Source organism: Plectropomus leopardus, chromosome 12 (genome assembly GCF_026936395.1).
Source record: "Plectropomus leopardus strain MGB_pleo_1.0 chromosome 12, ASM2693639v1, whole genome shotgun sequence".
Lineage (NCBI taxonomy): Eukaryota > Metazoa > Chordata > Actinopteri > Perciformes > Serranidae > Plectropomus > Plectropomus leopardus.
The window spans coordinates 35,146,203-35,170,000 of record NC_142187.1 but is presented as its reverse complement, the minus strand read 5'-3'; the positions used below and the strand labels follow the sequence as shown (position 1 = coordinate 35,170,000).

The following is a 23,798-nucleotide window of genomic DNA, read 5'->3' as shown; positions in this document are numbered from 1 at the left end:
CCGATGAGAGCTGCTGTGGCAGGAACGCGCTCAGGCTCCTCGCCGCAGACAGAAACGTTCGTTTTGCTGACAGAAACGCTCCTGACGCTCCGTCTTTTCCTCTTCGTCTTCAGGTGCATCTGTAACATCGACTGCAGCGGGCACAACGAAAACCCGGTCTGCGCCACCGACGGAAACTCCTACAACAACCCCTGTCTGGTCCGAGAGGCGTCGTGCATGAAGCAGGAGCAGATCGACGTCAAACACCTGGGCAGGTGCCCCGGTAAGACCGAGGGACACACGAGACGTCACTGTGCTGAAACTCATCTCATCAGCCTAAATCACAGAAAGACGGAGAGGAAACCGTGTCCTCTGTGTGGACTGACGCCACAGTAGAAATGACAAAGATTAGATTTCTCCACATGCTGAGGTCAGTCAACGCAGCATTTTAGGACCTCGAGACATTTTTAGGATTTTTGGGACATTTCTTGGACCTTAGGACATTTGTAGGATTTGAAGACATTTCTAGGACCTTAGGACATTTGTAGGATTTGAAGACATTTCTAGGACCTTAGGACATTTGTAGGATTTGAAGACATTTCTAGGATATTTAACATTTTTAGGATTTGCGACATTTGCAGGATTTAAGGATGTTTCTGGGATTTTAGAACACTTTTATTTTATTTATGATTTTAGGACATTTCTAGGATATTGGGACACTTCTGGGACATCAGGACATTTCTAGGACTTTAGGATGTTTCTAGGATTTGAGGACATTTGTAGGATTTTAAGACGTTTGCAGGATTTGAGGACATTTTAAGGATTTAAGTGCATTTCTAGGACTTTAGGATGTTTCTAGGATTTGAGGACATTTGTAGGATTTTATGACGTTTGCAGGATTTGAGGACATTTTAAGGATTTAAGTGCATTTCTAGGACTTTAGGATGTTTCTAGGATTTGAGGACATGTCTAGGATATTTGACATGTCTAGGATGTTAGGACATTTCTAGGATTTTAGGACATTTCCATAATTTCAGGACATTTGTAGGATTTTAAGACGTTTGCAGGATTTGAGGACATTTCAAGGATTTAAGTACATTTCTAGGATTTAAGGATGTTTCTGGGATTTTGGAACACTTTAAAGACATTTCCATAATTTTAGGATTTAAGGATTTTAGGACTTCTGATGGGGGTGTGGGGGACCCTCCACTGGCACTTTTTTCGTTTTTTTACTCTGGCACCTTATGTATACTCAAATTACAAAATCAGTTTCCAGTGTGAGTGACTTTATTCTTATTGTGAGTTAGAGTGTTTGGGGGCCCATTGGGCAGCCTGTCGGGGCCAGGTTTGGCCCGGGGGCCATAGGTTGAGTATCCCTGGTCTGGGTGCTGCAGGTTGCAGCCTCACGTGTTTCCTCACGTATGAACGAGCACGTTTGCGTCTCGGTAAAGCTGTCAGAGGCAGTAAACACATTTATCTGTTTTTCTGTGAGCACGTTATTGGACTGAGTCTGCAGCTCTGACTCGCTCACACCGCCGACCTTCGACCCCGGCCTGAGTGCGTCTGAGCGCCTCCTCAGTTTGTGTTCGGGCGGATAAATCTGCGCGCTGATGCCTCCATCGCTGTCTTTATTGAATCCAAATTGTTAAACCCCATCATCGCGGCTTATTGAGCGTCAGAAAACGGCCGCCGTAACCTCGGTGCGTCCTGTAAGAGGCCCGTCCCTTCGCCGTTAAAGCGCCCGTAAATGAAAAGCGTTTTATGGCGCCGCAGAGACTCTGAGCGGCTCTCCGGCTCAGAGGAAAGAGGAGACTCGCTGTCGTTCACTTTCAGTCCAAATGAATCCAGTTTACGGGTCCGATCTCTTCACTTCCAGCTTTGCAGACTTCTTTTATTTCATCCCACAGAGAAATATTAAACGTTTTATCGCTCGCGTTTATACACTCATCATTTCTGTCTTCTGTCGTTCTTCCTCGCATCACATCATCCCTCGTTTTCTATCATCTCTCTTGTTTTTGTCTTTTCTCCGTCCTGCTTAACTGTCCCACATGTTCCACATTTCTTTTCCTCCTTTCTATTTTAATGTGTCCTTTCTTTCATTTCCCTTCTTTTTTCTATCTTTTCTACATTTCTTCGGTCATCCCTTCATTCTTCTCATATCTTGTTTCGTCTTTTCTCTTTAAAACTTTTGTTTTTCACTTTTAATGTGCCCCTCTTTCTTTTTTCCATCTCCCTTCTTCCTTTCCTACTTTTTACTTTTCTTTTATTTGCCTGTTTTTCATCTTTTATTTTCCTGCCTTCATTATTTCCAGTTTATTTTTTGCCTTCTTACTTTCTGACACCCTTTTCCTTATTTCTTTTATAGTTAAATCTGCCATTTGTCTTTCCTTTTTTTTCAGAAAATCACAAAAATTTCTAAAAATTGGTGAAGTGAGGGGGAAAAAAATCCACTTACATTTTCTGATAATTAAAGACTTCCCCTCCCTCAGTCAGACATATAAAAAGTGTCTTTCTCATATTTTTACACACACACACACATATATATATATGTGTGTGTGTGTGTGTGTGTGTGTGTGTTTAAAATTCCATATTTTCTCCTGGCTGTGTAATTCCTCCACCTCTCACATTATTTAAGTGCTGCAGACGGAGATCATTATTCCACATTAAGTTGCTGATGTAGTAAAATGCAGGATTGATGTTGTTTCGCTCTCGCTGAACACTGCTGACTGCACAACTGTGACCGTTTCATCTCCGCCATAAATCAGCCTCATTATTGAAACCGTGTCAGACAAATTAATGCGTCTAATCACCAATGTTTTCAATTAACCCACAAACCGAGCGCGCCGTTTGTTTCCGTGTGAGCGGGGCCGTGAATCCACCGCGCGTTAGTCCACACCTCGTTACACGTCCTGTTTTAATGTGACGCAGCGAAGAAACTGCGTCACCACCGACCGCTGCTCCTTACATCTGTAGTTTCTGTGGTGACGCCACAAATCTGTCCGAAAGCAGCTTTTGCAGGCCGGAAATGAAGATTAACATGATGTGGTGCAACTCTGAGAGAAACTTCACCAGCACACACACACATATATACATATACACATATACACACACACACACATATATATACATATACACACACACACACACACATATATATACATATACACACACACACACACATATATATACATATACACATATACACACACACACACATATATATACATATACACACACACACACACACATATATACATATACACACACACACACACATATATATACATATACACATATACACACACACACACACACACAAACATATATACATATACACATATACACACACACACATATATATACATATACACATATACACACACACACACATATATACATATACACACACACACACATATATATACATATACACATATACACACACACATACACACATACACACACACACACACATATATACATATACACACACACACACACATATATATACATATACACACACACACACATATATATACATATACACATATATACATACATACATATATACATACGTACAGAGAGAGAGAGACATGTTTTACAGAAAATACATCTATATGACGTTCGTACACATGTCCTTTCTAGCTGTCATATAGATGTCTTTTCAAGACACCATGTAAATGTCTTTTCTGGACATAGTATGTCTTTTCTGGAGGTACTATGGGTGTCTTTTGTGGACATAGTATACATGTCTTTTCTAGGCATTTGCAGGAAATGTAGTGTTGTGTTTGTAGTCGGCGACTGCTGTTACATTGGTGGGAACTTTATAGCGTTTGTGGGATTATTACATTAAAAACTGCAGATTTGTACACGTTTGTGGTTTATTCTGTTTTCGGGTGTTTCGGGAATCACAGACATTCTCATGTATTTAATTTGATGTTTCATTGTTGACATCAGCAGCTTTGAAGGAGGAAGAGATGAGCACAGAGCAGAGATGCGTCACGTTATTTTGTATCAGTGAGTGATTTTTGGTCTATCGGAGGATCGGAGGATTTGGGGGGTGGGGGGGGCTGTGAGATACAGCCCTCATTTGCAGTCACAGTTTGCTGTCTGATGTTTTTCAGAGTCTGTGCCAACACCCAGAGCTCTCCCAGCCTCAGTACATCCTCCGAGTATCTTCTGAGATCTGATTTATGTTGATAGACTCACCTTGAATCACAATGTGTCGTCTTCGAGGAGACACGCTCGGCTCCGGCTCTGTGGGTGTTGGCAGGAGACGGTAACCCGGCAGGATTTATGGATTTCTTGTCAGTGGTTATGGCTTTAAGGTGGCCGGCGACCAAGCGTCTGATTGGCTCGGGGAGGCGGTGGGTGGGTGGGGTATGTGGGTGTCTAGCACCCTGAAGTGAAGAGCACCTGCCCTCTCGTTTGATCTGCTGTCTCCTCGGGGCGCCGGGCCAACGTTCGCCAAACACCAGAAACCGAAGTCGGAGGATTTGATTTGATCTGGTCTCTCGGCAAACACCTACAGCTGATTTCATTGATTTTTGTTGGATAACACTGAAACTTTCAAAGCTCTTTTTTTCTTTCACAGCAGTTAACTTTAAGTTTTGCAAGTTTTATAATCCATCAAACAACCACACTTTCTCTGGCGAAGGGTTGATATCATGATCTGAAACATTAAACTATGACACACGATATTTCCTCTGTTAAAATGGTTACTGTGTCAAATTATAGAGTCCCAAATTCTTGCGCTCAGTCAGCCGACACGTGACAGACTGCACAATGGTCCCCCGACCAATAACAGCTCACTTTGACCACATGCAGCCCAATTTAATCTCAAGTGGGCCAAACCATTAAAACCTGTAAATAACAAAACCCTCCGAACTTTTCTCTGTCTTTGAGTGCAAAGACGTTCAGGAAGTTTAGCTGTGAAACCATTTTAAACAGTTAATTGCCATTAATCACATTTTTAATGATGTCTGTTTTCCTTCCCGACGCCCGACGTCTGTCAGGTTGGGCTGGTATCAGGCTGATATCGTGTCCGTCTCTGTCCCGATGATTTGTCCACATCAGTTTGATTGACGGCTCTCACATTGGCCCAAACACACTGCACAAATGAGACAAATGGACCAAAAGGCACCCAAAAATATCACTGCATGTTGGAGCATTCAGGTTTTTCCCCCGATTAGAACAGGAGAAAAAGACCCAAAATGAAAGTACAGGGGTGTCCGCATACTTTTGGCCAAACAGCTTGAGATTGATTTTTCGTTTCTTACATCTTCAAACTGTTATATAATCACCGATTTCTCTCTTTCACGCTGTATTTTCCTTCTTTGTATTCTTTGGCAACAAAAAGAGAAAGAGGGAGGGAGGGAGGGAGAGGGTGATGATGGGGATGAGAGGGACAAAAGGGAGGAGGGACGGAGGGGGAGGAGGACAGGGGAGGAAGAGGGAGAGACAAAGACAGAGAGAGAGGGAGAGAGAGTTTGTCAATATTTCCTCGGGATTGATGGAGCATTAAAAATGGATGAGTGTGTGTGTGTGTCTGTGTGTGTATTTCAGTCGTACCTGTGCATGTGGTGTGTGTCCGTGCGTGCGTGTGTCCGTGCGTGCATGCATGCGTGCGTGCGTGCGTGCGTGTGCGCCCTGTTTAACATTCCCAGCAGCTCCTCCTCCTGCAGACAGCATGAAGACATGAAGCCCGTCAACAGAAAAATAACCACAACAACAACAACACCCCGAACCTGCCGCGTCTCCGTTTGTTTTGTTTGTCGTCACCCACACACACTCACACAATACACACATACACTCACACAATACACACATACACCCACACAATACACACCACACACACCCACACACACACTCACACAATACACACCACACACACCCACACACACACTCACACAATACACACATACACTCACACAATACACACATACACTCACACAATACACACCACACACACCCACACACACACTCACACAATACACACACACACTCACACAATACACACATACACTCACACAACACACACATACACTCACACAATACACACCACACACACCCACACACACACTCACACAATACACACATACACTCACACAATACACACATACACTCACACAATACACACCACACACACCCACACACACACTCACACAATACACACCACACACACCCACACACACACTCACACAATACACACCACACACACCCCCACATACACTCACACAATACACACCACACACACCCACACACACACTCACACAATACACACACACACTCACACAATACACAACACACACACTCACACAATACACACCACACACGCGTGGGCACGCACACACGCACAGTCTGGCTCAGATTGACCCTTCATCACCACGAGTGACAAACCAAGCGAGACTCAGACGTCGAGTAAACATCCTCCGACATCCTCCACTTCCTTTAGTCTGTCCTGAAGAGTAAATAACACACACACACACACACACACACACACACACACACACACACACACACACACACACACACACAAAGGGCCAGTAAACAGATTTAAAAAGACAGTAGATCAGCCTGAGAGACGCCTGAATGAAAACTACTTTTTTAGAGTAACTGTAACTGTCTGTCTGTCTGTCTGTCTGTCAGTCTGCCTGTCTGTCTGTCTGTCTCTCTGTCTGTCTGTCTGTCTGTCTGTCTCTCTGCCTGTCTGTCTGCCTGTCTGTCTGTCTCTCTGCCTGTCTGTCTGTCTGCCTGTCTGTCTGCCTGTCTGCCTGTCTGTCTGCCTGTCTGTCTGTCTGTCTGTCTGCCTGTCTGCCTGTCTGTCTGTCTGTCTGTCTGTCTGCCTGTCTGTCTGTCTGTCTGTCTGTCTGTCTGTCTGTCTGTCTGTCTGCCTGTCTGTCTGTCTGTCTGTCTGCCTGTCTGTCTGTCTGTCTGTCTGCCTGTCTGTCTGTCTGCCTGTCTGTCTGCCTGTCTGTCTCTCTGCCTGTCTGTCTGTGACTGACTCCGTCGTGTGTTTCCTCTGCAGCTGATAAAGAGAAACTGGGGAAGAAAGACGACAGCAGCCCTTTCAAAGTAAACGTCTTGGGTAAGAAATCTCACAGTTTGAGTCTTGTTTTTGCCGTTTTATCGGTCAGTTCTGTCAGTGTTAAACTGATTCTCACCGAATTAACTGAGATCTGTGGACACGGTAAGTCAAGAAACAGTAGGATGAGTATTTTAGCTCAGTTTGCTCTTAAAGATGAATTTCACTGCTCGAATGTTAGTCTTTAAATAAAAATTGTCTCTAAAAACACACAAATACTTTTGAAATTGATGCAACAAAGAAAAAAAAAGTTGCTTTTGCACAAGAGGTAGAAAACCTACAACTACCAGAATGCACTGCACCACACCACACCGGTTAACGCCCCCACAGGTGTGTGATGTCATACATTTCGGTGGCCGGCTGGCGAGAAACGGCTTTGAAGTCCAGAGAAACGGTAATCTGTGTCTGAAAACATTTGAGGAGAGAAACGTAGAATCTACTTTATATTTGATCAGCGCTGATCAGTTTTACCGTTGGATCTCCGGTTTTTCGGCCTCAGGAGCAGTGTGGCACCACAAATCGTCCTTTCCAAAACTCGGTTTGTCTAAATGCACTAAAATGTGCGTGTGAACACTTTTTAGGCGAGAAACAGGCGATCAGCGCCTGAATCCTCCCTTCTTTTTTAGAAATGTTTTTAGGTCATTTCTTGTGATCTGTGGGACATTTCTTGCCAAGCTGTTTGTTGCCTTTTCGGCTTTCGTTTACTCATAATCGGTGTCGACCCTGAAACAACGGTATTGGTCGACCGTCCCGTTTCACCGTTTTGAGCAGCTCTCCTCTGTGGGAACCTTGAGTGACTAAAAACACAGTTGGGGTAAAGAAAAGGACAGAATGTGGTTTTATTCAGATACTGTTGAGTTTTTATTGTTGATTCGTGTGCGGGACACGTCCTCTGGTTTCCTCGGTGAAGGTCATGGTGGTCAACTGGACCGGCAGCAGCAGGAAATGGCGTTGAGATGAGCACGCTGCGGCTGTGAACGCGGCCCGTCTCGGCTCTCGTGTCTCAGAAATGTGCCGCCGTGTCCTTGACTGTCGGTGTTGTTGACAATGCAGCGGTTTAATCCGATCCTTCTATTGTGCGTCTGCGAGAGCGAGTGAAAAGACAAAGCGAAGGAACTGCCGGCACCGCGGAGGGATCGTTCCCCCGGAGACGTTTTAGCCGCTGAAATCAATGCGCAGAGCGAGCTGCAGATAATAAAACCCTCCGGATTGTGTTTCATCTCCGCTTTGATCTCCAAACTCAACATTTGCTGGTGCAGCTGGGCGGGAGCGCTCGCTCTGCTCCTCTAATCTGCGTGTTTACTTATGAGAAATTACAGCGACGCGCGGCTTAAAGAAACTCTACTCACATTAGGCCGAGCACGAGACGAGCGCCGACTCAGAGCTGTGAGGATTTTTCCCGCTCTGCCAGGACCTTATTGTGTTTTAAGGAGGTTTCATTAAGTTTCGCCCCGCGGGTTATTGCTCCTCAGCAGGTTCACGCGCAGGTTAACGGGCTGCTGAAAGGCCACAGGAAGTCTTCCCATCGGCCGCATTAAAGGCGGGAAAGTGGATTTACGGTGTGGTTATATAATCGAAGGTCTCTGCGCTCATTAATGTGCCGACGGATTTTTATCAGCCGAGCTGCAAACAAATAAAAGACAAGTCAAATAAGCCGAAGCAGCAGGAAGTCAGGTGAAGTTTTAGCCTCCACACACACACACACACACACACACACACACACACACACACACACACACACACACACACACGGATTAACCCTTTGAAACCTGGGCAATTTGGCTTAATATCTTCCAAAAATATGGGAAGAACACAATGAATAAGGAATAAAGAAATGACCAAGAAATGAGCAAAATAACAGTAAAAAATTCATGAAAATTACCTGAAAAGAGCAGAAAAACAACAACAACCATCCAAACAAACAAACAGGTAAAATAAATGCAAAAAATGACCTGAAAAAAACGGCCTAAAAATTATAAGAATTGTATTAGAATAATTTAAATATGTAATGATGATTGTTTTTAAAAATAATTTTCTAAATCTACTAATTTTCTTGCACTTTGTGGAACGTTTCTTGCCAAGTTGCTGGTTGTCATTTTTCCATCATTTCCGAGTCTTGTGGAGTTAGCAGAAAAAGTCCTTTTGTTGGATTTAAACTACTCTGTTTTTGTGCATATAACCAGTTATGAGAATTTCTCTCTCATCTTTGTTCAATTTGCAAAATTTCTCCTCATTCACTGTTTCATGGAAAACAGACAGTTTATCAAAGTGCTGAGAGCATCTACAGGTAGATATAACCGAGTATCATCAGCATAAAGATGAACATTAACGCCATGAACAGATAATTAGCATTTACAGAAAGAACAATAAACAATATTCATATTAAAGGTAACTGGAGACAAAACTTTTTTTCAACAACACTTTTAAGAAACAGGAAAAAGGCGATGAGCCCTTTAGTAAGAAATGCTCCACAAATTGAAAAAAAAGGTAGATTTTAATTTTTATATAATTTTTTAAATGCAAGGGAAAAAAACAATAGTTATAATGATTAAAATTAAATATTTAAAATCATGCTTCAAAATAATATTTAAAAAAAAACTTTCCCACTACATTTTCTTGTTTTTGTTTCTTTTTCTAAAAAAAACCAAAAAAAAAAACTTTTTACTGATTTCTTGATAATTGTTGTGTAATTTTGTCTCCTTGCTCATGACTTTCTTTGCATGTTCTGAAAGAAATCAAGCCAGTTTGGTCAAATTTCGAAGGGTTAAAGCAACGACACGGCGGGTTAAGAGTCAGATCTGATCACATGCTGATATTCTGCTCGTTATCCATCACATTGACTCCAGAAAATACAAAATAACGAACATCTCTGCCAGAATCTCCACACAGTTTGGCCGGAGGACGTTTTAATTAAAGCTCCAACGCGCTCGTGGACTGAGTCATTTTAATGTTTGAAAACTCTGATCGGCCTTTAATTTGTCTTTTTGAGCCCAAAAATACCAAACAAACCATGCAGAGGAGATGCTGCTGGATTTCACTCATCATTTGCTGCTCAGCGATCGTTTCACATCATAATCATAAAAAAAAGAAGAAAAACATCTAAATATGGGCTCTCAGGCAGATTACGGTCATTAATGTTTTGCTCTCGGGGAGGTTTGTCGGAAAGAGTTGGAGAGATTTCCAGGATGTTCAGTGACACGTTGGCTGAGTCTGTAATTACGGCATCGTTAACGCAGCCGTGAAGGTATCATGTTAGTGATTATCCTCTTTGTGACAGACGATATTTTAACGCTCCGGTTACTGTAACAGCAGCTGGAATAATCCTCAGCGAACACGTTAAAACCTCACGACGACAGCTCAGTGACTCGCTCCTCTTTACTGGAATTAACCCTTAAAAAATCTGGATCACTTTTCCCGTGTTGCATTCAGACTCAGAGTATTTAAACCTTTGAAATTTGAGCAAAAAAATTGGAAATGGCAAAAGGCAATGATCAAACTTTTCCACAAATTGCAAAAGACCAGTAGATTTTAAAGGAAGCTCGGGAAAAATGTCCAAAAAAATGAATATATCATGATCACAATATATTTAAAACTATTTTTACAGAATCAAATCATTTTTAAACACTTTTTTCATGTCATTTCATTTTTATTTATTTTTTGATTTTAATTTATTTCTCTTGTTTGTTTGTTTTTCATTTTTTAGATCATTTTCTTTTACATATTTACATGTGCTTTTGCCTATTTTGGGGGCAAAATATTAGGTGCAAGTTGATCATTTAAAGGATTCAGGTATTTAATCATTTTTACCCAAATGTGAGATAATGGATTAATTTATATTTTAGGGTTTTAAATTGATTTTTGCATGAAAATATACACGTAACATGGTATTTAGTAGCATAGTATTTTGAGTGGTTAATGCTCCTGTATAAAATTATTATTATTATTATTATTATTATTATTATTATTCTTATTATTATTATTTTTATTTTGTGTTTTTAAGCAATTAGTTTTTACCCTTAAAAATGCTTAAATTGTGTGGATAATCCATTAAAATATATTACAATTCATTATTATCTTTTCAAAATCAAAAATATTTACATTAATTAAATATTTTAAATAATATATATATAGCTAAGGAAATTTGCCATTTAATTGTTGGTCTATTTTTTACCTTTTTGTAGACATCAAGCCGGTTTGTAAGATCCTGCAGGTTAGAAAAAGAGTGCAGATTCTGAGTTTATGAATCTGATGAAGGGAAATTCAAAGTGCCTCATAGAGCAATAAAATATAAAAAAATAAAAAGGATACCGATTTACGATAAGAGTAAAAAGATAAGATATAAATGGTAACATTAATTATTAAACAATTTTAAAAAATAAAATAAAATCACCATTAAAAATAGAAAAAGTGCAGACAAGAGGTGCAAAGATAAAAAAAAAAAAAAGATTATTAAAAGTGATTTAAAACCAAGTTAAAATAAGTGTGTAGTCATTACTGGGCGGAGAAGGCAGTGGTGATATTTCTGTAGTATTTCTGACAATTTAACAGGTTTGATTAAGCAGCGCTTTTTGGCTTGTAAATCTCCCAAATGTCCCGTTAGATCTGCAGTCGTAAAGTGCCGAGCGCTGAACTTTAAACTCCCACGCACGGCTTCGTTTTCGGAGGCTTTTCTCTGCGTGTTGAAGTGAATTTGGAACATCGAATATCCGTCATTTTAATGAGCGGGGCAGATTGCTTCGTGGGCTCTTTCTTTATTACTGCCGTGAATTACAGGGAACAGACAGCTGTGTGCGACTGAAGAATCCCATAATGAGCGAAGCATTCGTGTTTTATGATTTATGCGCTCACACAGCAGAAGCACTGCGTTCCTTTCTGTTGTTTTTAACCCTTTAACACCTGGGACGCCATCGTTTCTCTTTAACCTTTAACAACCGTCTGAACCTCAGAAATTTAAGGAAATTGGTTTCATTTATTTTGATTTTTTTTTATCTGGGGGGATTATATATTATCACAAAACTCAGGGAAAATGTCCAGAAAACTTAATTTATACATCCAGTCATTATATATTAACAGATGTTCGACAAAATAAAATATGTATATTTTCTTTATTTTTTTAGCACTTTCTTTCTACTTTTTCTTTTTTGTTGCTTACTTTCAGGTAATTTTCTTGTGACTTTTTGGAAACTTCCTGCTGATGTTTGGGACATTTTGAGCCTCCTGCGTGGTACGACGTGAAAAGAAAATCATCTGAAAATGAGCTGGGAGAATTATACGATATTGTCCAAAAACTGAGGAAAAATGTACAGAAAACCTCATTTGTGAATATAATAATTATATATTAAAAGTTATAACTAATTATAACTACTAAATAAAACATTTTTATATTATTTTTATTTTATTTTTTTAGTTGTTTTTTTAATCACTTTCTTAAGGTCATTTTGTTGGGTTTTTTTTAATTAACTTTTTTTGTTTGTTTTTAACTTTTCTGTTTGGTGCTTAGTTTCAGGTAATTTTCCTGCAACTTTTGGTAAATTTCATGCTAATGTTTTGGCCGTGTTTTTTTGTTAAGTTGCTCATTGCCGTCTTCCTCTCATGCCAAGAAATCATTCGCTCGGGTGTTAACAAACATTTTTGATAATTCGTGTCAGTTTATCTGATATAATAATATAAATAATATAATGATGATACCGTGCACCTGTTACATATTGATTTTTAACAATATTCTTTTTCAGCAGCATCACACACATTTCTGTATTTTTAACGTACATACCAGTTTAACACACAGAACTGTAGCTTAAATCACAGTTTTATATTTTTTTTCTTTTTTTTCAGAAACCACCGGTCTGGACCACGGCGACGGTTTCTACGCCGGGATGCCGATCCCCTGCGCCGACAGCTACGCCGGCTTCTGTGTTCATGGGAAATGTGAGATCAAATACAACATGGCCACCTGCAGGTGTGTGACGGCCCGAACGACCTCCGCTCCCGTTAATATCCTGCAACATATCATTATAATAATAATAATGATGATAATAATAATAATAATGCTAATAATAATAATAATGATAATAATAATAATGATGATAATGATAATAATAATAATAATAAGCAGGATGAGGGCAGAATAAAAGATAAGTAAAAAGATAAGTTAAAATTAGAAATTAAGAAGCTAAAATTAGAATAAAAAAGTTAAAAGATATGTTAAAAGGCAAATTAAAAGACAACATCACATCAAGGCAAGTCTATAAAAATAAGTTTTTAGAAGTGAAGTCATGCATTATACAGCCGACCCTGCGCTATCCCCGAAAATGCTGCGTTAAATCTTATGTTAAAAGAGAAATATGCAGAAACTGTATTCTAACCTCCAGTTGCTTAAAATTGTGAGAACTGAGAAATAAAAAATACATTTAATTTAATTTAAAAATAATAATAAATTACGTTAAATAGATACATTGAAGTGAAGTTATTAAATTAATTAATTTAATGTGTTAAACTAATAATTTATATTAAATTACCACATTTATTATTATTTCATAAGGTTATTTTTTCTGTCAGTCAGTCTGAATAAACTTTTTTTAAAAAACATTTTAACAGAATGAATTCTGTGGTTTTGGATGTGTACTTCAAATCAATTAAATTAAATTAAAAAATAATAGCAAATACAATTAAATTCATTTAAATAATAATTTTAACTAAATATATTAAATTAATAAAATGAATTACATTATGGAATACATTTATTACTGTACCATGAGGTTCATGTCTCTGTCACTCGGTCTTAATGAACGTTAAATCACCAGATTCAGGTCGTGTTTCGGTGAAATGTGCTGTTATTACATCATGAGTGCACAGCAGGTGTCCAGTCCTGTTTTTCAGTCCACGTCATGTGTGTCTGACAGCAAAGGCTTCAGTTTTTGTCAGCAGAGCCGTCTGCACCGAGAACATGTTGTCAGCTGGTGCTGCACACGTGTAGCTGTGATCCGAAATGTCTGTTTTTACTCTGTTTTCCTCAGTTTAACCCTTTGAAACCTGGAGCCACATCACTTTTCTTGTGCTGATTTTAGACGCCTTTTACAGTATTTAAACCTCTGAGCAAACTGGTTTCTTTCAAAAACATGACGGAAAAATGGCAACGAGCAACTTAGAGCAGGAAAATTAGTAGATTTAGAAAAATATATATATATATATATATATATATATATATATATATTAATCATTATATATTTAAATTTTTTTAATACAACAATTATAATTTTTAGGCAGTTTTTTTTTCAGGTCATTTTTTTTGCATTTATTTTACTTGTTTTTTGTTTGTTCGGCTGGTTTTTGTTTTCTTCTCTTTTTCAGGTACTTTCATGTATTTTTTACTGATATTTTGCCCATTTCTTGGTCATTTCTTTATTCCTTATTTATTGCGTTCTTCCCATATTTTTAGAAGACATTAAGGCAAATGTGTGTGTGTGTGTGTGTGTGTGTGTGTGTGTGTGTGTGTGTGTGTGTGTCTGTCTCTCTCTCTCCCAGGTGTGATGCAGGCTACAAAGGCGCTCAGTGTGACGAGCCTCAGGACTTCAACATCCTCTACGTCGTCCCCAGCGGACAGAAGCTCCACTACGTCCTCATCGCCGCCATCATCGGCGCCGTGCAGATCGCCATCATCGTTGCCGTGGTGATGTGCATCACAAGGTGAGGCAGCATCCACGAAAAATCTAAAAAACTTCGAAAACACCTTGATTAACACAAACACGAGGATTTTAAGGGAATTGTCTCTGAATTTTTACGTTTATGTAAATTTTGGTCCATTTAAGATATTATTTATTTTTGGTCCAGGATGGAAAGGATTTTTATTCAGAATTCAGGTATTTGATATTTTAAACCAAATGTGAGATAATCGATTCATATAAATATAATTAATTTATTTTATGCTTTTCAACGTGTTTTTTCATGAAAATATACAGATAACATCTTAACAACTGTTTCGAGGGGTTAATGCTCCTGTATTAGAAGCCATTAAAATTTAGATTTTAAAGCCTGTTTTAAGCATAATTATGGGATTGTTTTTGTGCTTTTAATAGTTTTTACCCTTGAAAAAAACACTCAAGTACTTAAAATATATTACTATTGGTCCATTAATAATCTCTTTAAAATCTAAAATATTTAAATTAATTAAATATTTTAATGCCCAAATTTAAATTAATTTAAATGCATTTAATTTTTTTAAATAAATTCAATATTAAAATTTTTATTGACTTTGATATATTTTATTAAAAATTATATTACAAATAAACTAAATTTTTTTTTAAAGGCTGCAAAAGTTACATTTTTGCATTGCATCATGTTTAAATCCCTACAGTACTGATAAACCCTAAAACTGCAAAACCATACATATAAAACTTTATATTTGTACAAATTAAAAGAGAAATTAATGAAACTTTCAGGCACAAAGTGCAGCTTCAGAGGAGTTTTAATCCCTTCCAGCTAACACGAGGAAGATGATGATGATGGTTTTCCGCTACAGTGGATTTAATCCGCCGTGTTCGAGCTCCTCAAACACATAATAAGAGCGTATAATGCTCAGTGATAATCCGCTCCTGCATAATGTGCACACAAAGGTGTGAAGTAAAACACAATAATCTGTGTGTAGCAGACAGATCGCTTCAGATTATTCAGCTCGTGTTTCTGTGGTATAGAAACATGTTTTTTCGGTGTCTTGTCACCTGCTGAATGTTTGTGTCAAACGGACAAACCGAAAACACAAACAAGCTGAGACAAACGTGTGTGAACCTGCTGGCGGTGAACGCAGCCTCGTCGCTCCTCCGTCACACGTGAAGCGGAGGTGTGATGTCTGTCAGGTTTCCGCAGAGGAAACACGACGGCGAAGACGCGGCGGTTTAAAGCCGAAGAGAATTAAACAGGATTTGACTCGGCCTCGTTTCTCTGAGGCGGCAGGCAGACTTTCACTCTGAGGAGAAAATCAAAATCCGTTTTCCAGGTAGTTTGAAAGTTAAAAATCTGAATAAATCTCTTAAAAAAGTGGACACTCTACTCCAGTTACATGTGACTAACAGGAAGTGCTGCAGGAACTACAAATGCATCTAAAAAAATTAGAATATCCTGAAAAAGTTAATTATTCTTAGTAATTTAATTCAAAAATGTCATATTTTGTATATTCATGACACATAAATATTTCAAGCCTTTTTTGTTTTAATTTTGATGATTATGTTTTATATCTCATGAAAACCAGAAATCCAGTTTCTCAAAAGAATATTTCCTAAGATCATTCAGAAAATCATAATGATGTTAATTAATATACTCTAATATAAAATAATATACTCCTCTGCTTTACTTCGTCAGTTACTGCATCAGTGTGTTGTGGCACGGCGCGTCAGAGTTTTTGGAGTCGCTTGTTTCTAATGATTTTTATTTATTTATTTTTACATTTTTTCTCACTGTAGGCCATAATTATCAAAATTAAAATAGAAAAATGCTTGAAACATTTACGTCTATGTAATAAGTCTAGAATATATTAAACTGTCATTTTCTTAAATAACTGATGGCAAATATTGAACTTTTTCACTCGTTTGTGTGTGTTTTCTTGTAAAGGTAAATAGACCGAATAGTCGGCACAGAAACTGTTTTATTAATACGACAGTGATGAAAATTAGAAGAGCGTAAATTTAAAAAGCACAGAAACAGTCAATGACTGCAAGTAAAAACTCTTTCAGGCAGATTATATGTCAGACAGTTTGTTTTAAGTCCCTCTGTAAAGATGAAAGCAAATAAATCTTTCTGTGTCTCTTCAGGAAATGTCCGAAAAACAACAGGGGTCGCCGGCAAAAACAAAACCTTGGACACTTTTCCTCGGACACTAACTCCAGGATGGTATAGCCGTGTTTGTCTGGGTTCTTTTTGATAAGTTTTTTCTTACGGCGTGGGAATACCATTTTTTAACGGTCGATGTGTGGTATTAATTTTTTCTCTCCTGGAAATTAACCAGTAAAAAAAAAGAAGAATATTTATTTAAGGGGCCTTATTTTCCCTCCTCTTTTTATTTTTTATTTTTGCTTTTGGATGGAAAGTCTTTCTTTGCCGCAAGACCAAGTACAAGGAGCCGAATCGTCCAAACCCGCTGTCACTTTACACCGTTAACATGTCCGCTGTCTTAATTACTTTAACCGACTTCATTAGAGGTTTTGTTGAATGCTTTATAAATACAGTACCTTTGGTAAACTGGCTAACTGAGTGACATCTGCCCCTCTGGAATGTGATATTTATTGATAAAGATTATTTCTATGCCCCTCTTTGTTTTAAGTTTTAATACTAATGTGCAGCTGATCACCAAATGCAGTTTGATTTTGTGTTTTTTTAGGAGGTGAGCGGGGGCCAGCCAGTGATATAGATTTGTTTACACTTATTCTTTCGTATGTAAAGACTTCACTGTGTTCAAACGAGTTAATAATTTATTATTATTATTATTAATACAAAAATTTCTTTAAAGTAGTTTTTACTTCAGCTTTTTATGTTAACTTTATTTTCAAACGTTGGTTTCTGAATTCTAGTTCCTGTATATTCGCATGACTTGTGAAAACTGTGTACTGTGGTGTAGTCTAAACTTTTTTAAAGCCGACGGCCCCGACGCCTCCTCCATCTCAGAGATCCGATGGAGATGGAAATCCAAAAAGTCGGACTGATGAGCGGAGGACACTGAGGGGGGAAGGTTTTAGTCGCTGTTGAAGAAAGGAATGTGTAATGTTTTGGGGAAAACGGTCTGCCGTCTGTTTTCTCGCACCAGAAAATAACAAAAAAGAACACTTGCTGTTATCATCGACGAAGGGGAACTTTGGATGTTCAAAAAAAAAAACCACTTTTACTTTGAGGATAAGAGATTCATATTGATTTTGACTCTCAGAGGAATGTTTTGCATCTTTGTCCAAAACCTGAATTCAGAGGATTGTAAAGGGAAGTGTGTCGGCTGTTCTGGGGTTTGAACTGCAAATGGAGGTCTACTTTAAATATTTTTTATGTACCTGGAGAAAGTCTAGGTTGCTGAGATGGTTGTAATCGAGGGTTTTCTTTGAATGTCAGAGAATAATTGTGTCTTTTTTTTCCTCTTTTGTTTGTTTTTAGTTTTTAGTTTTGCTCCTCAGTGAGACATTCCAAGCACAGAGGTTCCCAAAAAACACTAATAATCCTGCAGCAAACACACTTTACAGCACTGATACTCAGCTAGCAGTCTGCGGGGCAAATCTGGTTGGGTGGCCCCCAAACCATTTTATGATTCACCAAAAAAGTAGTGATTCAGAATTGTTTTTGTACTTTTACTATACATACGGTGCCAGAGTGCATAAAACAAATTCAACATAGAGCTTTTTTAAAAAAAAAAAATTAGTGGAGAATCGACAGAAGCTTGAGAAATATCCTAAAATGCAAAAAAAACCATCCAAAAATCCTGGAAATGTGCTAAAATCTAACGTCCTTTAATCTGAGAAATGTCTGAAAATCCTAGAAAATCCAAGAAACATCCTATCCGAGAAATGATCCTAAAGTCAAGAAATATCTTAAAATTCTAAAAACATCCTAAAATCCTGGAAACATCCTGATATCTAAGAAATGTCCTAAAATCTGAGAAATGTCACACAAAAAAACCTAGAGATATCCTAAAATCCTTGAAACACCCTTCAGTCCAAAAAAATGTTCTAACATCCTAAAAATTGATAAATGTCCTTAAAGTCCTAGAAATGTCCTAAAATCCTGATAACATCCTGAAATCCAAGAAATGCCCTTAAATACTAGAAATCTCCTAAAATCAGAGAAATGTCCTAAAATCATACAAACATCGTAAAGTCTTAGAAACGTCCTAAAATGCAAGAAAAGCCCTAATGTCCTAAGTGTCCGAAAATCGTAGGTACACCCTTAAGTCCGAGAAATGTTCTAAAATCTGAGAAACATCCAAAAATCCTAGAAATATCCTAAAGTCCTAGAACACCCTGAAGTCCAAGATATGCTCTAAAATCCTGGAAACATCCTAAAATCGGAAAAATGTCATAAAATCTTAGAATTATCCTAAAATCCTGGAAATGTCCTAAAGTCCTAGAAACATCCTAAAATCTGAGGAAAACCCCTAAATTCCAAGAATTGTCCGAAAAGCCAAGAAACACCCTTAAGCCCGAGAATTGTTATGAAAAGGCCCGAGATGTCTGAGTAAAGCAGGTCGAGTATCACTGATTTACCGTAAGTATTAACATGTGATCAGGTACAGCTGTTAGTGTTTTGACGCTAACTCGCCATCATCGAAGTCTCATATTGTTACGTGAAGTCAATGAAGACAGAAAATTTTACTAATAGAAAGTCACAAGACCACCATGAGAGAAAGTGTGTCGACAGAAACTTTCCATCCTCTGAACGACGATGCCTTTTCTGTGTTGTCCCCTCTTTTTGTCTCGGAGTTCACTGTAACACAACCTGTTATATTATTTATGTCACGTTTTTGTGTGTTTTCTGTCCCATTATTTCTTTTAAAAACTGTCAAAAACACTTTTCACAAACTTGTCTAAACTCCACCTCTGATCCACTTTTTTTCACTTTGTAGCGACGAATTTAAGTTTGTGTTATAATACAATTATTTTAATGTCAATCAATCACAAACTAAACCTTTTCCTCGTAGCATGTAGAGATAGCAGCTGGTTTAATTTGAATTAATTTCCTACATGTGACACAGCCATATATGTGTTGATGCTCAGTACTGAGGAGGTTTGACAAATCACTCAACAGTGTTATTTTTTTTTTGTCTGGATGCAGAAGCTAACTTGTGTGTTTCAACCTCAGTCTTTATTTGTTGACGTCATATCTGGTTTTCTCTTCGTACAGGCGTCTGATAATCCCTTCAGATGAAGACGTGACCTTAAAAATCTTCATCAGGCTTCAAAATAGTCTGTTACCTATCTATGACAAATTTAGTCACATTTAGTGATTTAGTCACAAAACTAAATCAGTGTGACGTAAAAAGTCAAAAGTAATTGCCATAATTTGTTTAAAGTGATTACTTCCAACACAGTGAAGGCGGCGTCGAAAACAGTGTGTCATTTACGTAACTCCAAGGCTGTGCTGAGTCCCAAAATGTGAGTCCGGGAGAGGTTTTTCCTCCCTGTGTGTTTACCATTTTTGTTTTATGTCGCAGAGGTTGTTTTTCTGTAACGTCTTAGTCTACAGGTTGTAGGTCCGCCCCTCCCCCCACCGCCTCCGCAGAGCAGCGTGTTTTAATTGTTGTCGACCATCGCAGCCGTGACTTCTCTAAATGTGACTAGAATGTGTTTGACATGTTAATATTCTGCATGTAGACTTTGAGAGGCTATTTTAGGTCTCTGCCAAAAATAAAAAAGGAAATGTTTTTTTTAATGTACACCAGGGTGTCGATGTGTCATTCAGTGAAATGTTTCTTTATTTTTATCTCTTTATTCTGTGGGGTTTGAGTTTGACTGTTTCTTCCCCCGACACTGCTCTCATCCTGTGAAGGATCACAGATGTTTGTTCACAGAAATCCTGTTCCTGTGTGTGTGTGTGTGTGTGTGTGTGTGTGTGTCGCGGTGTGTGTGCATGCATATAGTTATTGCCACCATTGTGGGGACTCGGTTTCCTTTTGGGGACACAATGCAAGTCCCCATAATGTAGATCATTACATTTTTGGATGAAGCCTTGGAAAGGGTCTCCAGGAAATGAATTTTAATCAATGCAGTGTCTTCTGAAGTGATGGACACACGATTGGGTGCATGGGCGCAGGAAGGTGGACACAGTCTCTATGTATAGTTGCCGTTTACTTTAACTGATGGGCTATCTAACCTTTGATGAAAATTTTAAACAGCATATGATGAGGTGCTCATCCTACTGCTTTCATTATTATCAGGGACGGATTTAGTGATTTGGGGGCCATTCTCTAACTGGGAATGGTGGTCGGCTGTTGGGAGCTGTAGAAGAAGTTATGCTGTTCTCCGTGCCCTCACCCTTATTATCGAGTAGTGCAGGTGATGTAGAGTTGCAGGAAATTTTATTTAATTTACTTTAAGTTTGCTCCCCCCATTTTAACACAGATCAGGCACCCGTGTGTGTGTGTATATGTAGATGGGCTGGTTCCCCCCAATATCTGACTGAAGATTACGCCGTTGGCAGCACCCCTCAGAGAAAAGATGACTGATGATCTGAATGTGTGTGACTTTTGGCAGTGGCCTGTGTGATCAGTCACAAGACGCTCTTCAGTTCACACATACAGTCTTTTGTCCTAAATCCACACTAAATACTAACAGACTTAACCCTCTGATAGTGACAGTGTGCTGCGTACAGATAGTCCATCTGCAGTACTGTAACAGATGGACTACTTTTTATTCAGCCTTTTAAGAGACAAAAGTACCTTTTATGAAATTTGAAGTTTTAAGTTCCCAGTGTTAACACGTCTTCAAATACTCGGTAGTTTAATGTAACTAAGTAAATTTTCTCTTAATAATAAGAAATGTTTGAACTCCACTTCATTTATTGAACTGCTATAGTTACTTTGATTTTCTGTACAAAATACATGATCAACTTAAGTGATGGTGATTTCAGTTACTGATTACACCAGCTCAGTGTAGAGTTGTAATTTTACAATGTGCTTGTAAGAATTTTAAAAAGTTGTAAATTGCCCCACAATTAAGAAGAAAAGCCCCCTAAGTCTCAAGGAAATTATTAATGTTTATACCACAAACTCATGCGCACATATTATTATCTTGCGTACATAACATTTTTAAAAATTATATAAGCTTTTGGGTTTCCAAAAGGCTCTTTGAAAGGGTCCATTTTTGCATAATAATGCTTGTTTGCCAATACTTCCGTACATACTTTTACTCAAATACATTTCGAAGGCAGTACTTTTACTTGAAATAGAATATATGTTTTTTTGTTTTATTGTGGTGTTACTTTTATTTAATGACAGAAAATGAGTACTTATCCCTTTCTGCAAATCTTTAATTTGTGCCAGTACATTAATATTGCTAGTTTATGACTCGTATTGCATTTGACCTTTTCCCCACCACACTTTTATTCTGTTATGATGAAAACCATCCAGCTTTCCAGCTTTTGCTTTTATCAAATAGCTGCACAAAAAGAGAGACAAAGTCAAGTCCGTAGACTTTTTTCGTCTAGCTTCTGCAGCATCTTTGATGTAGCATTTCTTTTATCTCGTCTAACAAAACAAAAAACTAAAATGTTTTCCCGGGATTTACTGTCACTGTATTCTAAGACTAATCTGCACCACTGCAGCACCGTCAAGTCTCGGACACTGTAGGATTTAAATGGAGAAATTTCAGTGTGAAATCAATGGACTTGCCTTTAAATGTAACTGTTCTCTGCCTCTGGCTTCTCAGATGTGAGGATTTGTGTTTGAATCATTGTGAACTGAATATCTTTAGATTTCTGAGTGTTCGTTTTTTTTTATATATTATGATTAAAAAAATGCAGTTTGCAGTCTTTAGTTCCTATTTTCAAATTAATACCTACCCCCAGGTACAGAAGCTTTGGGACTTTGTGGTTTGCAAACGAGGACAGATGAGGTTGACTATGTCCTCCAGTCATGTCTCTTTTACCAGACGCCGCCCACCTGCCGGGGGGAGGGGGGCATCATTAATTGACCGTCCTGGCTAATTAAAAACTGTTCATCTGCAGAAGCCCGAATCGGAGCAGAGGTCATCACATCAGCACATGAAAATACACCAACGTACATTTCTACGAGGGGCAGGGACTCAGGCACGCTACCCCGGGGTAAATATAGAGTTATAGACTGGAGGTGGAGGGATGGAGGGTGGGAGCAGTGGGTGGAGGGGGGGTTATTCAGGGATGGGAGCAGCTGCTGGCTTCAGTCGAACACATTCAGCATTCAGCCATTTCCAAATTACCTCACTGTACAAAACACCCATCGTGATCCAACGTTCATTCATCAAAAAGTCCCTCATACTCAACTACTTCCAGTTCAACTTCCAGCTGAACCAACTTAATTTTAATTTTGGCACTAATAAGTAGTAAAATTATTCAGTTTAAGTTATTCCTACTCATTTATTTTACTTCTGTTCTACTCAGAAATGTTTTTTGTGTGTGTATTAATATCTTCATTCATCTTAGTCAAAATAAATTACACAAAAAAAATCCAATTTTATAATCAAATTGTTTATTTTTACAAAACCAGTATAACCAAATAATGACGATGATTTTCATCATCTCTGCACAAATGAAACAGGTCCATTCAAAACTGATTTCTATATTTTAAGTTTGACAAACTTTAGTAATCAGCTTATTGAAACATGCACAAAAAAAAGAAAGTTACTGTTTTATGTAGAAACTTCTTGAGTTCATGCTTTACAAACTAACCCTATGACCTTTTTTTTTCGCAGCGTATAACACCAGCACCACCGGTTCTGTCCACACATGTTCTCATCGGATCAGCCACGTTCTGGTTGGACGCAGAAGGCGGGTTTTTGGCGTCGCACTCGTACGCCAAAAGCATTGGCAGAGCGTACGTATTTGACGAGTTCTGAGTAAGAACGCTGTATAAAAACACCGTCACCGGTTCTGTCTGAGCACGTTCCCATCTGACGCCGTATGGTGGTGTTTCATGTGCATGCAAAAGGTGACTTTACTTTAAAATTGGTGCATATTCGGGCAAAATTTTACGAGCTTGGAATGAGAATGGACTACAAATTCCACACGAGGGAGGCAGTAA

At 38.4% G+C, this 23,798-nt stretch overlaps 1 protein-coding gene across 1 annotated transcript in view; it reads left to right on the top strand.

Moving 5' to 3' along the window:
• Positions 1 to 20,459, top strand: part of tmeff1a (transmembrane protein with EGF-like and two follistatin-like domains 1a) — a 79,346-nt gene extending 58,887 nt beyond the window's left edge. The window contains exons 6-10 of the mRNA XM_042498131.2: positions 114 to 262; positions 7,007 to 7,066; positions 12,896 to 13,019; positions 14,585 to 14,746; positions 16,864 to 20,459. Coding sequence (XP_042354065.1) covers positions 114 to 262; positions 7,007 to 7,066; positions 12,896 to 13,019; positions 14,585 to 14,746; positions 16,864 to 16,948 — 580 coding nt within the window. The 3' untranslated portion in view covers positions 16,949 to 20,459. The remainder of the gene's footprint in view (positions 1 to 113; positions 263 to 7,006; positions 7,067 to 12,895; positions 13,020 to 14,584; positions 14,747 to 16,863) is intronic.
• The last annotated feature ends 3,339 nt before the right edge of the window (positions 20,460 to 23,798 follow it).